At 41.3% G+C, this 15,018-nt stretch overlaps 1 protein-coding gene across 1 annotated transcript in view; it reads right to left on the reverse strand.

The window, feature by feature from the left end:
- FAM120C (family with sequence similarity 120C) overlaps positions 1 to 15,017 on the reverse strand; it is a gene marked incomplete at its 5' end in the record, with an annotated part of 150,175 nt that extends 135,158 nt beyond the window's left edge. The window contains one exon of the mRNA XM_011946593.1: positions 14,685 to 15,017. Coding sequence (XP_011801983.1) covers positions 14,685 to 15,017 — 333 coding nt within the window. The remainder of the gene's footprint in view (positions 1 to 14,684) is intronic.
- Between the last annotated feature and the right edge of the window lies 1 nt (position 15,018).

Raw genomic sequence — 15,018 nt, forward strand, 5'->3', positions numbered from 1 at the left:
CGGGTATGGTGGCGGGTGCCCGTAGTAACAGCTACTCAGGAGGCTGAGGCAGGAAGATCACTTGAACCCGGGAGGTGGAGGTTGCAGTGAGCTGAGGCCACACCACTGCACTCCAGCCTGGATGACAGAGCGAGACTCTGTCTCAAACAAACAAACAAAAACGAAAACCTCAGGGGAAAACAGCTCTCTAAGACATGTCTCATTTCCAACCTACAGGTAGTCTAAAGTGGCTTTCAAACTGTGCTTCCCCAAACCAGAATTTTCGTAGGTGGAGACTGGACCAAATAACCAGAGAGGATTAGTGTTTCTACTTTTTTTAATTTTTAATTTTTGAAGGTATCATTTTGTCACCAAGGCTGGAATGCAGTGGCGGGATCACGACTCACTGCAGCCTCAACCTCCCGAGTTCAAGCAACCCTGCCACTGCAGCCTCCCAAATAGCTGGGACTACAGGTGTGTACCACCATGCCTGGTTAATTTTTGATTTTGTGTAGAGACAGGTCTTGCTATGTTGCCCAGGTTGGTCTCAAACTCCTGGACACAAGCAATCTTCTCACCTTGGCTTCCCAAAGTGCTGAGATTACAGGCATGAGCCACCGTACCTGACCTGGTGTTCCTACTTTCTCTTCAACCTGAGCTCATAGTCCCCATTTTATGTATTATATACTGTGGCTCTTTCAGAAACATTTGAAGAGTATTTGATATTAAAAACAACCAGAAGTATTAATCACTAGAATGTAAGCTTCAAGAAGGCTGAGATTTCAAAAATGTTTTGTTCACTGCTGTTATCTCCAGTACATAGACCACTCGCACAGAGTAGGCAACCAACGAACTGTTTCAACTTTCAACCAATATGTACTGAGCCAGGCACTGATACATGCCAGGTGCCAATTTAGGTATGGAAACACAGCAGTAACAAGAGCCAAGAGTCTTTGACCTCATGGAGCTAACTGCAGTGATTAATATTTCAAGATAGACACTGGGCTAGGCATATTTCATTTATCCTTCTAACTCTGTGAAATGGGTATTAGATCATTCATCCCCCTCCCTCTCCTTTACTCAGAGAAAACAGAAGCTTGGAAAACTTAATTAACTTGCTCCAAATCACACAGTTAGCAATATGGTAGTACTTGGATTTGAACTAATTAGGTCTGACTTTAAAATAATGTTCTTTCAGGGCTGGGCATAGTGGCTCATACCTGTAATCCCAGCACTTTGGGAGGCGGAGGAAGAGGCAGGAAGATTGCCTGAGCCGAGGATTCCAGCCTGGGCAACACAGTGAGATCCCATCTCTACCAAATATTGTTTAAAAAATTAGCCAGGCATGATGGCACATGCCTGTGGTCCTAGCTACTCAGGAGGCTAAGGTGGGAAGATCGCTTGAGCCCAGGAGGTTGAGGCTCCAGTGAGCCGAGATCATGCACCGCACACCAGTCTGAGCAACAGAGTGAGATCCTGTCTCTAAAAAACAATGGTCTTTCCATTAAGTACACTTTCTCAAATAAAGGAAACTGGAAAAGTGGGCATAAAGTAATCTGAGATCAACTCACAAGTAACACAATAAACACAAGGGCATAAAAAAATAAGTAGACTGTAAGCCCGTTAGTGGCAGAATTATGTTAGCACTCTGCCTGGACCATAGAAAGAGTATAATAAATGCTTGTTAAAGTTAACTTCAAACTAGAGGCAATACTGCTTTCTGACCTCTGCAGTACTTGACTTCCTCCAGCTTGTCCCATATTCCCTCAAGCCCCTCTACCATGCTAAATACACCAAACTAGTGACTGACTCGGGCAGAGTTCTGTGGTCTATCTTCTTTACCTATTCTTACCAAGGCAAAAAGAATTCAAAAGAATTCAAAGACAGTAAGGAATTATCACCTTGTAAGAAGATTCGAGGGCGGGATGGATTATGTGTAAGTCTGATTCAGCAACAGAAATATAGATGACTTACATTTCAACTGGAAGGCCACCTTGAACTCTAACTACTAAATAATTACAGACTGAAACTACTGTTGATGCAAATATGCATCACTACATTGTGGAGTTCAACAACCAACCATTAAGAGACCAGACTGATAATCACAAAGCTAAAGAATAATGTATTGAAAGAACAGCAGCAATTAGGAACCACAGTTACTTCAAGGAAACATTGATAAGGTGGCCTTCCCTCTCAACTGTAGGAATTTCAATTATCTACATGCACATACTTGGTAGTCTTGGCCATGAAATACGGCAGTCAAGCTAGAGGTAGTAGAATACCAATCCAGTGTTCAGTACACACTATTAAGGTCCTAATTTTAATTTGCGAGTACCCAATTTTCGTACTTTTTTCTTTTCTGAGATGGAGTTTTGCTCTTGTTGCCCAGGCTGGAGTGCAATGACGTGGTCTCAGCTCACTGCAACCTCCACCTCCGGGTTGAAGCAATCCTCCTGCCTCAGTCTCCCAAAGTAGCTGGGATTACAGGCGCCCACCACCACACCCTCCTAATTTTTGTATTTCTAGTTGAGAGTTTCACCATGTTGGCCAGGCTGGTCTCGAACTCCTGACCTCAGGTGATCCATCCACCTCGACCTCCCCAAGTGCTAGGATTACAGGCGTGAGCTACTGCGCCCGGCCCAATTTTAGTACTCTTAATTACTCTTAGGCTGCCAGAAGCCAGCCCATTTCTGCAGATGAAGCCTTCTGTCACATTTAAGAACAAAAGGGAAAACTTGGATTTTTAAAAAACCTGTTGTGTGTCAACCACGGGCTGGAAACTGTACTTTGATGCTAACTTTTGTTATCAGTGTATACAGCAAGAACTTTGGCATCCAGTCAACCTATGATCAAAGTTTGTGGGGACAAGTCACTTAGCTTCTTCATCTGTAAAATGGAGATTTATGATTCCTACCCAATTCTAAGACTTACAATTTATAATATAATAGCTGGCACAGACTGAAAAAGTAGTTATGAAAGTCTGTTTTGCAGAGATGAAGTCTGTAGCATGCACTACTGCCTGAAGGTCCTCAGAAATAATTTGAGACAAGTAGATACCAGAATAGGCACTTGTTCAGCCCAAGGCAAATCTTCACAACTGAAAAGTCAGAGGTCTCATGAAAAGTATCCTTAGGAGTAAGAGAGCGAGAATCCCAGGGAACCTCTGGGTTACCTCAGAAAGGAGGACAGGAACTGCACAGAGGACAATGATCACAATAAATTTCTAAGAGTCTTTGAACTAGGGGCTGTAAATGCTTACAGGGATGGGCAGCTAACATAAATGAAGGGGCTGAGTAAAGAAAAATTAACTTCCAGAAATGTAATTTTTGGTTAGGCATGGTGGGTAATCCCAGCACTTTGGGAGGCTGAGGCAGGATTGCTTGAGGCCAGGAGTTTGAGATCAGCCTGGGCAACCTAGCAAGACCCTGTCTCTAAAACAAGCAAACAAAACCAAACCTTAAAAATTAGCTGGGTTTGGGTGGCACATGCCAGTAGTCCTAGCTACTGGGGAGGCAGAGGTGGAAGGACTGTTTGAGCCCAGGAGTTCAAGGTTATAGTGAGCCATGTTCACAACACTGCACTCCAACCTGGTGTTTAAAAATAAAAAACACACACACAGAAATGTATTTTTATTTAAGCTGTGGGTGTTTATACATGCAAAATACTGGAGTTTACATTTTACATTGAAGACATAAGTGAAAAACTAGAAAATTTATCATTACACTTTTTTTTTTTGGTAGTTTATTCTCCTTTGACTTGGAACTGGAGGCCTGACACATTTATGTGCCAAGAGGTCAACGTTAGGTCTTATATTTTTGTGTTACAACATGCAGTACAGAATTCAGCCTTGAATGCTTTCACTTCAAGTGACTAATCTGATCCTATTTCATAATGGAAAACAGCTGTTTAGAAATGTAGGCATTTCCAAACACAGAAGTTTGGCACAGTGTTTTTTATATTTCAGTAACTACTTCCAAAGTATTTGTAGAATTCGGCATTTCAATGACATCATGCTTCATTTTCAGCACCATGGCACAGTAATTCAGAATCTCCATTGTAGCTCTTCTTTCATACTCTAAACCCTGAGAAAGGCTAATTGAACAATATTAGTTCATTTTCATCAAATATGTCAGAGAACCTTTTCTGGAATTCAACAGACAACTTCACAACTGTGGGAATGTAATTCAGGCCATCACCTTCAATTCTTGGAAACCAATTTCAGCAAAGAAAAGTCAGCCAGTTTATCTCTTGCCAAATGAGTTTCTCAAAGGCATAATTTTGCTAGGAACAAGCAAGTACAACCATACATTTGTGAAGGTGTTTCTGAACAATGCTGTTTTTATTCAGTGTCTAGATGAGTTGTAAAATCAACCAAACAAGCCAAATATTTTATTTCACTCTCTGCGGGTGTGGTGAATGCCCTTTGGATGCCAAGTCATTTTTTTCAGTATCTTGAGTACCATGCTTCAACTAAGCCAATCAACCTCCATGTAATAGGGCAGATTTCCATAACATGCACCCAATAATTCACCAAGCAAAGTATTCAATTGTGGAGCAAACCACCATGTTAATTACTAGTTCCTGATCTGACTGATTCATTTCTAAGCTTTTAGCAGAAAGAGCTTTAAGTTTAGGTCCCCGGAAAGTGTTTCTGCTTCAAATTGTTTCTTGGGTCCAACAGTTCTAAACACTATTGCAGAAGCACCATCTGTAGTCATACTTACTAATTTTGACCAATTGATATTAAAAATCTCAAGACTTTTCTCATCACACAAAATCCAGGTATTTCCAGATGTACCTGTGATGAGTCCAAGAGTCAGGTTACATCAAATTCTTAACACATGAATCATACCTAAGTGTAGTGGCTCTCGAACTTTAGCATGTATCAGACTCAGCTGGAGGGCTTGTTGAAATGGATCCATAAGCTCCCCCACCTTTCCCACCAGTTTCTGATTCTGTAAGTCCAAAGGGGTAAGGGACTGAGAATGTGTATTTCCAACATGTTTCCAGATGGTACAGTGCTGTTGGTCTGGGACCATACTTTGAGAACCACTGGCTAGGAATACAGCTAACTGTACAGCTATGTGGATGCCGTTTTTAATCTGTTGTAACCAGCTGCTATGTAAATCTCCAAAAATAATTTAACTTTTTGACTAAATCTGTCCCAAGAATGTTTAGCCATCAATGTCTGACATCCTGAGCCAAAGTATTTCCTACCTTTGCAAATGCTTGTTTATAATTTCTGTTGTACTCGACAAACACTTTTATAAAACTACCGTATAAAAAAGGCTTTCAAGTCCTGGCAGTTTTTTCATTTAATACATAATTGCCTTCTGTGGCATCACTTATTTTATCTGTATCTAGAAATATAGCCTGTTGAAATTCCAAGTACATTTTTAAGTTCTTTTCATTTCCGCACTCAACCTTTTTGTATGACTTTTTTTTTTTTTTTGAGATGGAGTTTCACTCTTGTTGCCCAGGCTGGAGTGCAATGGTGCGATCTTGGCTCACCGCAACCTCCACCTCCCAGGTTCAAGTGATTCTCCTGCCTCAGCCTCTCGAGTAGCTGGGATTACAGGCACGCGCCACAATGCCCGGCTAATTTTGTATTTTTAGTAGAGACAGGGTTTCTCCATGTTGGTCAGGCTGGTTTCGAACTCCCGACCTCAGGTGATCCACCTGCCTCGGCCTCCCAAAGTGCTGGGATTACAGGCGTGAGCCACCACACCCGGCCATACACTGATATTTCTTACAGTGGTTTACTTTCAAATGGTATCTTAAATTGTAGTCTTTCAACAGACACATTTTATTTAGATGGATATGAAAATTCATCAATTCCACAAAGAAATAGGCTCTCTCCTGTTCAAACACGTGAACTTCTTCCATAAAAAAGATTGTTTTCACTTTGCACAGATGTGGGTATGAGAAATATTTCATGTTCATCAAAAATATTATTTAAAAAGAACAAGCACAACAATCAATGGTGTTTCAGTTATCTATTTCTGTGTAACAAATTAGCCCCCAAACTTAGTGGCTTAAAACAACATTTATTATCTCATAGTATCTGCAGGCATGGCTTAGCTGGGTCCTCTGGCTCAAGGTCTCCTATAGACTTCAATCAAGGTGCCAGCCAGGGCTGCAGTCATCTCAAGGCTCGCCTGGGGAAGGATCCACTTCCAAGCTCACTCACGTACGTGGCTGTTGGCAGCAATTCAGTTCCTTGCGGACTGTAGTTGGACTGAGGGCCTCAGTTCCTCACTGAGTGTTGGTTGGAGGCTTCCCTCAGTTTCTTTTCCTGTGGGTCTCTCCATAGGGCAGCTCACAACATGGCAGCTTGCTTCATCAGAGTGATCAAGCAAGAAGAGCCAGAGAGAAAGAGAGAGAGAGTGCAAACAAGATGGAAGTCACAGTTTTTTATAACCTAATCTTGGAAGTGACATCCCATCACTTTTGTTGTAGTCTGCTCATCAGAAGCAAGTCACTAGGTCCAGCCCACAAACTGAGGGGATGGGAGGAGATTACAAAAGGGTGTGAATACCAGGAGGTGGGAATCATTGGGAGCCATTGTAGAAGATGTCTACCATGAATGACAAGTGGCACTTCGTCATCGTGGCAGGGAGACACCATGGAGCTGTAGAGACCAATAAATGAAGACCATGTGGTTCACCAAAAGGGGTTAAGCAGTATTGCCAGAGGATCTGATATTTCAGTAGTTGGAAAGAGACTTTTTTTGCAACATTTCTCTATTTTTAAAAGTTGGCAACAAATTCGAACTTGCTAAAAAAAAATGCAAGTTAAATGACAGCAGGAAATGATAATCATTCAATTCATTCAACTAGATGATGCCTTAATATTCAGTCCAAGTGTATTATTTGATTTCAGATCCTGGTGAACACTATTGATCAATGAAAATAAATGAAGTTATTTCAAAAAGAAAACGAAAAAAATATGTGGGCCAATGCAAAAATACATGAATGGGCCACATAAGGCCTATGGGCTGCCAGTTTGCCATCTTTGCCATACCTTTGTAATTTCCTCATGTGATACAGATGAACGGGCAAGGGTTTTGCTTCTGGTATGCAAATCCTGGTTTCTGCCACTTCTATTGGTTATGTCCCTGGGCCTAATGACAAGGGCCAGAGAAAGGATCCTGGAGACTTATACCGTAAGTCTTTTCTTCCTTGTTTCCTCTACTAGACTATGAGCTCCTGGAAGGGTAGGGTACCATGCTTTGTACCCCTGACTTCAACACTCCTTATCTCACTTTCCTACTTCATTTTCTCCACAGCATTTCCTATGTCACAAAACATATTTTGCCTATTTGTCTTGTTTGTTGTCTATCTTTTTCATTAGAATATGTTTCATGAGGTCAGAAATCTGTTTTATTCACTGCTGTATCCTCATAATCTTGAACTTTGCCTGGCACACAGGAGTCCAATAAACATAGTCTGAGTAAATTAATTCCATTGTTCATAGTACTTAGAACAGTGTCTGGCACAGAACAGGTGCTCAAAAATATTAACTGAACTGAAAAGCATTGTCCTGATAAGAAAAATGGGGTAAAATTAGGCTAGATAATGGTGGGCAGATCATGAAGGCATGCCATGGCATGCCATGCTAAGCTTAAAGCATGAGAGTGAGGTGATCAATGTCCAACCTACTAGGTACACAAGATATTTTGTATTTTTTTTAAATTTTTATACAGGGTCTTAACTCTGTCACCCAGGCTGCAGTGCAGTGGTGCAATCGCAGCTCAGTGCAACCTCAACCTCTCAGGCTCAAGCGATCCTCCTGCCTCAGCCTCCTGAGTAGCTGAGACTACAGGTGCGCACCACCATGCCCTGCTACAAGACATTTTAGTCAATATAATAGCAGCTGGCATTTATATGGCATTTACTATGTGCCATATAATGTTCTAAGCATATTACTTAAATCATTTAACACTCACAACAAAATTTGTGATGTAGGTATTATTGTTAAACTGAGGCACAGAGTAAGTAACTTGCCTAAGCTTACATAATGAGTACTTAGAAGAATAGGGATCTAAACCCAGGCAGTCTGGCTCCAAGGCCTGTGTTGTCAGCCATTATGCTACACAAACTAAATATAGGAAAAAATGTTCTGGAAAAAGTTATTAAAATATAACTATAAAAATGCAATTACACTGTTCTGAGATATGTTAAAGATGAAGGATTTTGGTGTCAAATATCTTTAGGTCCAAATCTTGGTCCAACCATGTTCTAGCAGTGCAACCTTGGGCCAGTGACTACACTGAGCCTGTTTTCTTTTTTTTTTTTTGCTACAAAAAGTAGAGATTTAGGCCGGGCGTGGTGGCTCACGCCTGTAATCCCAACACTTTGGGTGGCTGACGCAGGCGGATCACCTGAGGTCAAGAGTTAGAAACCACTCTCGCGGACATGGTGAAACTCCGTCTCTACTAAAAATAGAAAAATTAGTTGGGTGTGGTGGCATGTGCCTGCAGTCCCAGCTACTTGGGAGGCTGAGGCAGGAGAATTGCTTGAACCCAGGAGGTGGAGGTTGTAGTGAGCCAAGATCACGCCACTGTACTCCAATCTGGGCCACAGAGCGAGACTCTGCCTCAAAAAACAAAAAACAAAACAAACAAAAAACAAAATAAACACAAAAGAGAGAGAGAGAGATTTAATCTGTCATAGGAGTAGAGGAAAAAATAGAGATTAATACCTCTCCTGTTGGGTGGTTGTGAGGATTAAATGAATATTGGTGAGGTACCTCGCCCACGTGGTAGCCATTATTACTACCATCAAAAGGGAATATATTCTATAACTGCATTGCTAAGCAGCTACAAAACTTCTGAGTAACAGGAGTTCGGCAATTCAGTTTGCAATCTGAGTTTATTTAGATGGAATTAATATATAACATTGTATAGCATTGATTCTAAATTCTTCTTTATCTGACCTGTAAAGCCCTCTACAGTGATTCAGTCAGTAAAGGTAAACCAACCAATCTCTCTCTCTCACAGCAAACATTATTTTATATATGTCAAGTCCTAGAGCAAATCTCCGCCCTCTTGAAACTCATTTAAAAGAGAATTAAGCGATATGAAAATACTATGAAAGAGAAAAATATATGAGAGAGGTAAGAACAGAGTACTCTGGTAGTAAAGGGAAGGCTTAATTTACCACAGCTGACAGAGGCTGGCTAGGAAAGATACTATAAGGATAACTTTTGAGCAGGAATAAGGGGGAATTTGCTATGCAAAGGTCAAGATAAACATAAGAAAAATACTATGAGAGAGGACACGGTATGTCTAGGAAACTAAGAAAATATAGAATGGTTGGAACAGGGGTGGCCAGAGGTGAGCACCAGGTAAGTCTGGAGGGAGTTTGGGATCAGATTGTAAAGGGCACTGTCTGCCATATTGAGAAGTTTGGACTCAGTAGGGTAGGCAAATACACCTTTGGGCATATAACAGAGTCAGCTTCTGTTTTCAGAATGGTGTCTCTGGCAGCAATATGGCAGATGGAGTCCAGAGAGTGTTATGGTAAAGGAACAAGTTGACACTGTCTTCCTGGTTCAGATAAGAAATTTTGGTAGCCTGAACTAAAGTAATGGGGGTGGAAACAGACAGAAGTAGCTGGACTCAGGAGACATTTGTAACGTAGAATTCAAAGGATCCAATGACCAAGTAAATGTGGGAAGTGACAGGAGAGTGAAGAATTGAGGACTCCACGGCTTCTGGCTTGAAAGTGATGAAAGACACCATTCATAGAAATAGAGAGTACCAGAAGTGGAACAAGTTTTGGGGAAACATAATGAGTTCCATTTTGGGTAGTTTTTAGTTTAAGTGACCTAAAAGACATCAAGTAGTAGAGAGCTGAAAAGATGTGTTGAAAGCTCATGAGAGAGGTCGAGGGTAGAGACAGAGCAATAGGAATCATTAGAATTTAATTAATACTTAAAGCCACCATAATGGATGAGATTGCTCAGGAAACAAAAGTAGAAGAATATGACCAGGACAGAAGCCTTGAGGGCACCAACATTTAAAGAAGCAGGCAGAAGAGGAATAAGGAAAAAAGAAGAAAGAACTAGAGGGTTACAAGGAGAATCAGAAGTGAGTTGAACTGTGAAATCCAAGGAAGATAGTTCAAGAATAGGATGGCTTGATATTAATGATCTTAAAGAGGACCAAGAAAGGCTAAGAATGGAAATGCGTGCAGCAGCTTCAGAGTAGTGACATCAGATATAAAGTAGCACTAGGCTAGGAAATGGGAATTAATACAATCTGCTTCTTTAAGAATAATGGTGAATAGGGAAGAAAGGAGATAAAGATAATGGCTCGAAGGAATTAGAAAATAAAGGGGAAGTTTTTGTTTTTCAAAGATTATTTGTGCATGCTCTAAGTGAAAGAAACCAGAGAGGCAGAGACTGAAAGTGTAGAAAGAACAGGGATTACTACTTTTGAATTCCTATAACATCACTGTATGACTCACTTACTTGGCACTTAGCTTACACATTTGCCTTGTATTGGCAGTATTGTACATTTAGCAATGCTGGCACAAACTAAGTGCTCAAAAAATCTACTTATGATTGTCTTCATGTATCTATACATATCATCTAGCCAGTAACAGTGTACAATCATACACAAGAATGTACAAAACGAAGGAAACAGGATGGTGGGATTGTGTAAACTTTGAGCAATATAAACCCAGAACAGTAATTTTTATCCACCACTTACTAGTACTTAGAACAAAGAAAAATTATTTTACCTCTTGGTTATCTCAGTTACTCAACTGTAAAATGGGGGAGAATACCATACACCTTGCAAGCTCTTGAGGATTAAATGAGATGTTTTTAAAGCTTTTAATATACAACTTGTTGCCTAAGAAGTAATTATTATTTTGATTATTTTCCAACCACTAGAGCATCTAGAAAAGTCATTGACTTTTCAGAATGTCTACGACTAATGGTAAGTAAACAATCAGGAGGCATAGCAGCCATTGCTTTATCGTATTCTAGAGAACCAAAGCACAAAATGATACCTGTTCTCCAAGTCTGGTTATTCATATACCACCAACATGATTTCTGCCATATCCAAGTACTGCAACTTAGTATCTTTCTTTAAATCAACTCATTTTATCTAATCATAATCACTCTAAAAAAGTATAGCTGCGAAATGGTGAGTTTGATGTGATCTTTTTTTTTCTAATTACACAGTAACCATTAAAACAAAGCATTCATTCCCTTAATCACCCTAAATTATCTCCTGAATCACAATCTAAAACTGCTTTAGGTTGCTCTACTTCTGAGACCCTTAGGAAGCAATCAGGCAAGCAATTTGTGGGTTTACTTAATTTTCCTTCTACTGATTATCATTTACAAAGGTTTGCAGAGCATATAAATGAAACCAACCAAATCAAAAAATTCATCCCAACAATATACACTGGATCTTTTCATGGTAAGTCCGAAGTTGTCTAAAGCTAAACAGACAACCCAGCAACTTATCTATTATTTAATCCTTCCACCTCTACTTTCTGTATCACAAATGAAAATGAGACTGGGAATAAAGGCCCATCTTGTGGTCTAGCCCGAAGAACAAAACCAAAGAGGGGAGAGATACAGTAGTGGGTTTTGTTCTGAGGCACTGACATTCAGTCAAAAGAAATAGTAGGCATGCAAATCATCCAAGTGAAAAATTCCCACCTTCAAGACAGTAGAACACTCCTCTGAAAAGGGAAACCACAATCGGTTATTAATATCTTTCAAGTCTGTGCTACAATCCAGGGAGTTCTTCATCACTTCAATAAAAACAAAAAAGTCACTGACTGGAACCGGGAGAGACTTCACTCATTGATAACATCGACAGACACTTTAGATATGCAATTTTACAGCTGGTCTTAAATCCATTATATTAAGAGCCACACTACACTCTTAAAAAGTCACTTCTACAATCCATTCTCTTAGGATCATCGATCTATTCATTATGGAAAAAAACAATGTACTCTGCACCCAAAGTACACAGGACATTATGGAGAATACAAAAAGATCAGAGTTTGTTTATAATCTAGCACAGGGAATAAGATTTATACATTCTCCAAGAGTGCTTCTAAGGACTAGAGAGAACTGCTGGGAATTTTTCCCCAACATTTTTATTATGAAAAACTTCCAACATATGGCAAAGTTGAAATAATTTTACAGTGAACATCTGAATACTCACGACTGAGATTCTACTATTTTTACTATACCTTATTTATCACATATCTATCTATTCAATCCATCTTTTTTATTAACTGCTGGGATTTTGAAAATGAGACTGTGTGGTGAAGTACAACAAAAATACACTAAGGGCTGCTTCTCAAAAGATTTTGACTGATGGGGTATATAAACAAAAAAAACTTTGGAAACCACAAACCCATACTCAGTGTTCAACCCTCCTGCCAACCTCCAATCAAAATCTATTCAGAGCTCATAACTGGCTATTCGGGTCTCCATACCCTTGTCCACTATCTGAACTCTCTTCAGTCCTCTTCATGGCTTAACACCAATCGGTGAAGCCTTCCCCAACTTTCACTCCCTTACTCAGAATTAACCATGCCCCCGATAGGGGCCACATTTTTCATCATTTGCAATTAGCCCACAGTATCTGCAATTTATTATCTCTTTCACTAAACCTTGTCCTCGTTGAGGACAGGATCCCCTTATTTACCTCTCAGTCCTCAGCAAGCAGCTAGTACTTAGCCTACAGCAAGCACTCTAATAAAAGAGTGAGTTAATGACCTGAACCGTCTTTAACCAGGAGCCAAGGAAGAGTTTAGCTGAGTGGGGAAATGACCTAATCACGGTGGCACTTTAGAAAGATTCATTTTATAGCAGCACTGTTGTTTAGAGTATGACCTTTGGAGGAAGACCACATAGGCACAAATCTCAGCCCTGCCACTTATCTCTTGGTGACTTTGGGCAAGTTTCTAAGCCCGTGCCTCAGTTTCCTCATTTAGAAAACAGGGATAATACTGCTTCACAGGTTATTGCAAGGATGATGAGGTAAGTTTTTTAAAAGAAGCGCACAGAGCGGCACCTAACACATAGTAAATATTCCATCAATGTGGTCACTATTGCCAGCAACCAGGTTAATAACGAGGTTAAAAATTTCTTACAAGCCTGGGTGGTAGCAGTGAAAACAAAGTGGAAAGAATGGCCATGAATAAAGAATCTACCTTAAAATGTTCAGTCAGAAGAGCAAGCAAATGTGTGCCTTTTTTTTTTTTTTAACCTTGTATGAGATAGCTCACGTTTGGATGTGTTTAAACTAAAACAACTATAATCTAGGCACTCTAGGCACAGATTTGATGCTGAGAACGAGTCTAGCATGCTCTAGACACAACCTTTATAACCACTGCAAGCTTCTCTGTTTAGGTCTTTTAGTCTCTGAGCTAAAACTTCTTTCCTCCTCATTACTCCAGCAGACACCACTTCTTAAGTGATTCCCACAATCCCCTGTTCTGTCTAACTGTAAGGACAACCCCCAAGAACCCTGGTTGGGGAAACAGGTTTGCGGTTTCGTTCTACCCAACCCTGTACTACTTTTCTTTTTCTTCTTCCTGCCCACCTCCTTTACTTCCCAAGCCTTGCTATTCTCTACACGTAGGAACTTGAAACCTAAGAGTATGGGAAAGCAACAGAGCAGCAGCAGTGGTGCCAAGAACTGGGGATGCTGCCAAGCTGTTCCCCTGGCCCCATATGCAGTGACCCAACTACATGCAGATTGGACGTAACTGCCTATGGGGCCTTGCACACTTGATATTCTTTTTTGCTTCTGCTCATTTTCTTCCTCCCACTTAAAGCAACCTCCTCCCAAGCTTGTGACTCATTCAAATGCAATCCATCTTTGAAGACCCAGGTGAGGTCCGACTTCTTCAGGGAAGCCTCCCCTGACCACTTTAGTTCAAAGATATCCCACCAACCCCACATACAGAAAACAGGAACTGTACTTACTGTCTGGACCATAAGGCATAATCACATACACATTGCTATAATTAAATGTTTCATGTGTATACATTTAACTTTCCAAGGGTATGAGCAGTGTGTCACATGTCTTTAAAACTCTTACACTCAGTGCGTTAATACTTGTTGAACAGTGACTGAATCAGTGGGTTTTTGTTTATGTGTTTAGGCTAAGGCAGGAGGAAGAAGATGCGTGTTGAAATGAGAAAGGCTGAATGGACAGATGGGTAAAAAAGCAGCAGTGGGTGAAGACGGAAAAATAATGTAGAAGAAACGTATTCAGTTCACACCTGCTTAAGTGATTTACTGCGAGGTTGGAAAGAGACACAGGAGAGAGATGTCAACTGGAAAAAGCAGGGTAAAGGCATTTCAGTTTGAGGCAGAAGACAGCAGGAGAAAGGTGAGGCTACAAAAGAAATTCTGACTAGATTCTGCTGAAACCTAGTGTTAGGCCAATTGGATAAGGGAACCTAAAGGGAGCTACTGGGATGACATGAGTAGAGATATGGCCATGTAGGTGAGTGAATCCGTAGGGGGTAGTATGAAGGGGGGAGGAAAATGGATAAAATGGTAGAGGGTAGTTAGGCAGGTAGGTTAGCTGTTGGGCGGGTAGGTGGGTGGGTAGATGGGAGGCAGGGTAGTGGGTAAGTGGGTAGGTGGTTAGGTATTTAGTTGGGAGGGAATAGGTGTGGGGCTTATTATTTAAGATCCGGCCCCTCCCTCACCTTGACCCGGAAGCGGATGAGTGCTAGCCTCACGCAGTGGCTCAGGCAGGCCGGTGGCAGGAACCAGGCCCGCGGTGGAGGGGTGCCCTTGTTGCCCACGTGTCCCACGATCAGTTGCGCTGTCTGCCGCTCGGCCTGGCACCGACGGCCCCACTCGGCCAGCCGGTCCTTGCCCAGGCCCCCCGGGAACATGACCACGAGCTCCAGGCCGTCGCCGCCAGGATAGGCACAAGCCTGGCACAGCGCTGACAAGTAGCCCAGCATGGCGTTCCATTGGCCGCCACACACCCAATCCGTCTGGTAGCCGCCATAGAGCCGCGGCAGCGCCGAGCCG

Source organism: Colobus angolensis, unplaced genomic scaffold (genome assembly GCF_000951035.1).
Source record: "Colobus angolensis palliatus isolate OR3802 unplaced genomic scaffold, Cang.pa_1.0 Scaffold250, whole genome shotgun sequence".
Classification (NCBI taxonomy): Eukaryota; Metazoa; Chordata; class Mammalia; order Primates; family Cercopithecidae; genus Colobus; species Colobus angolensis.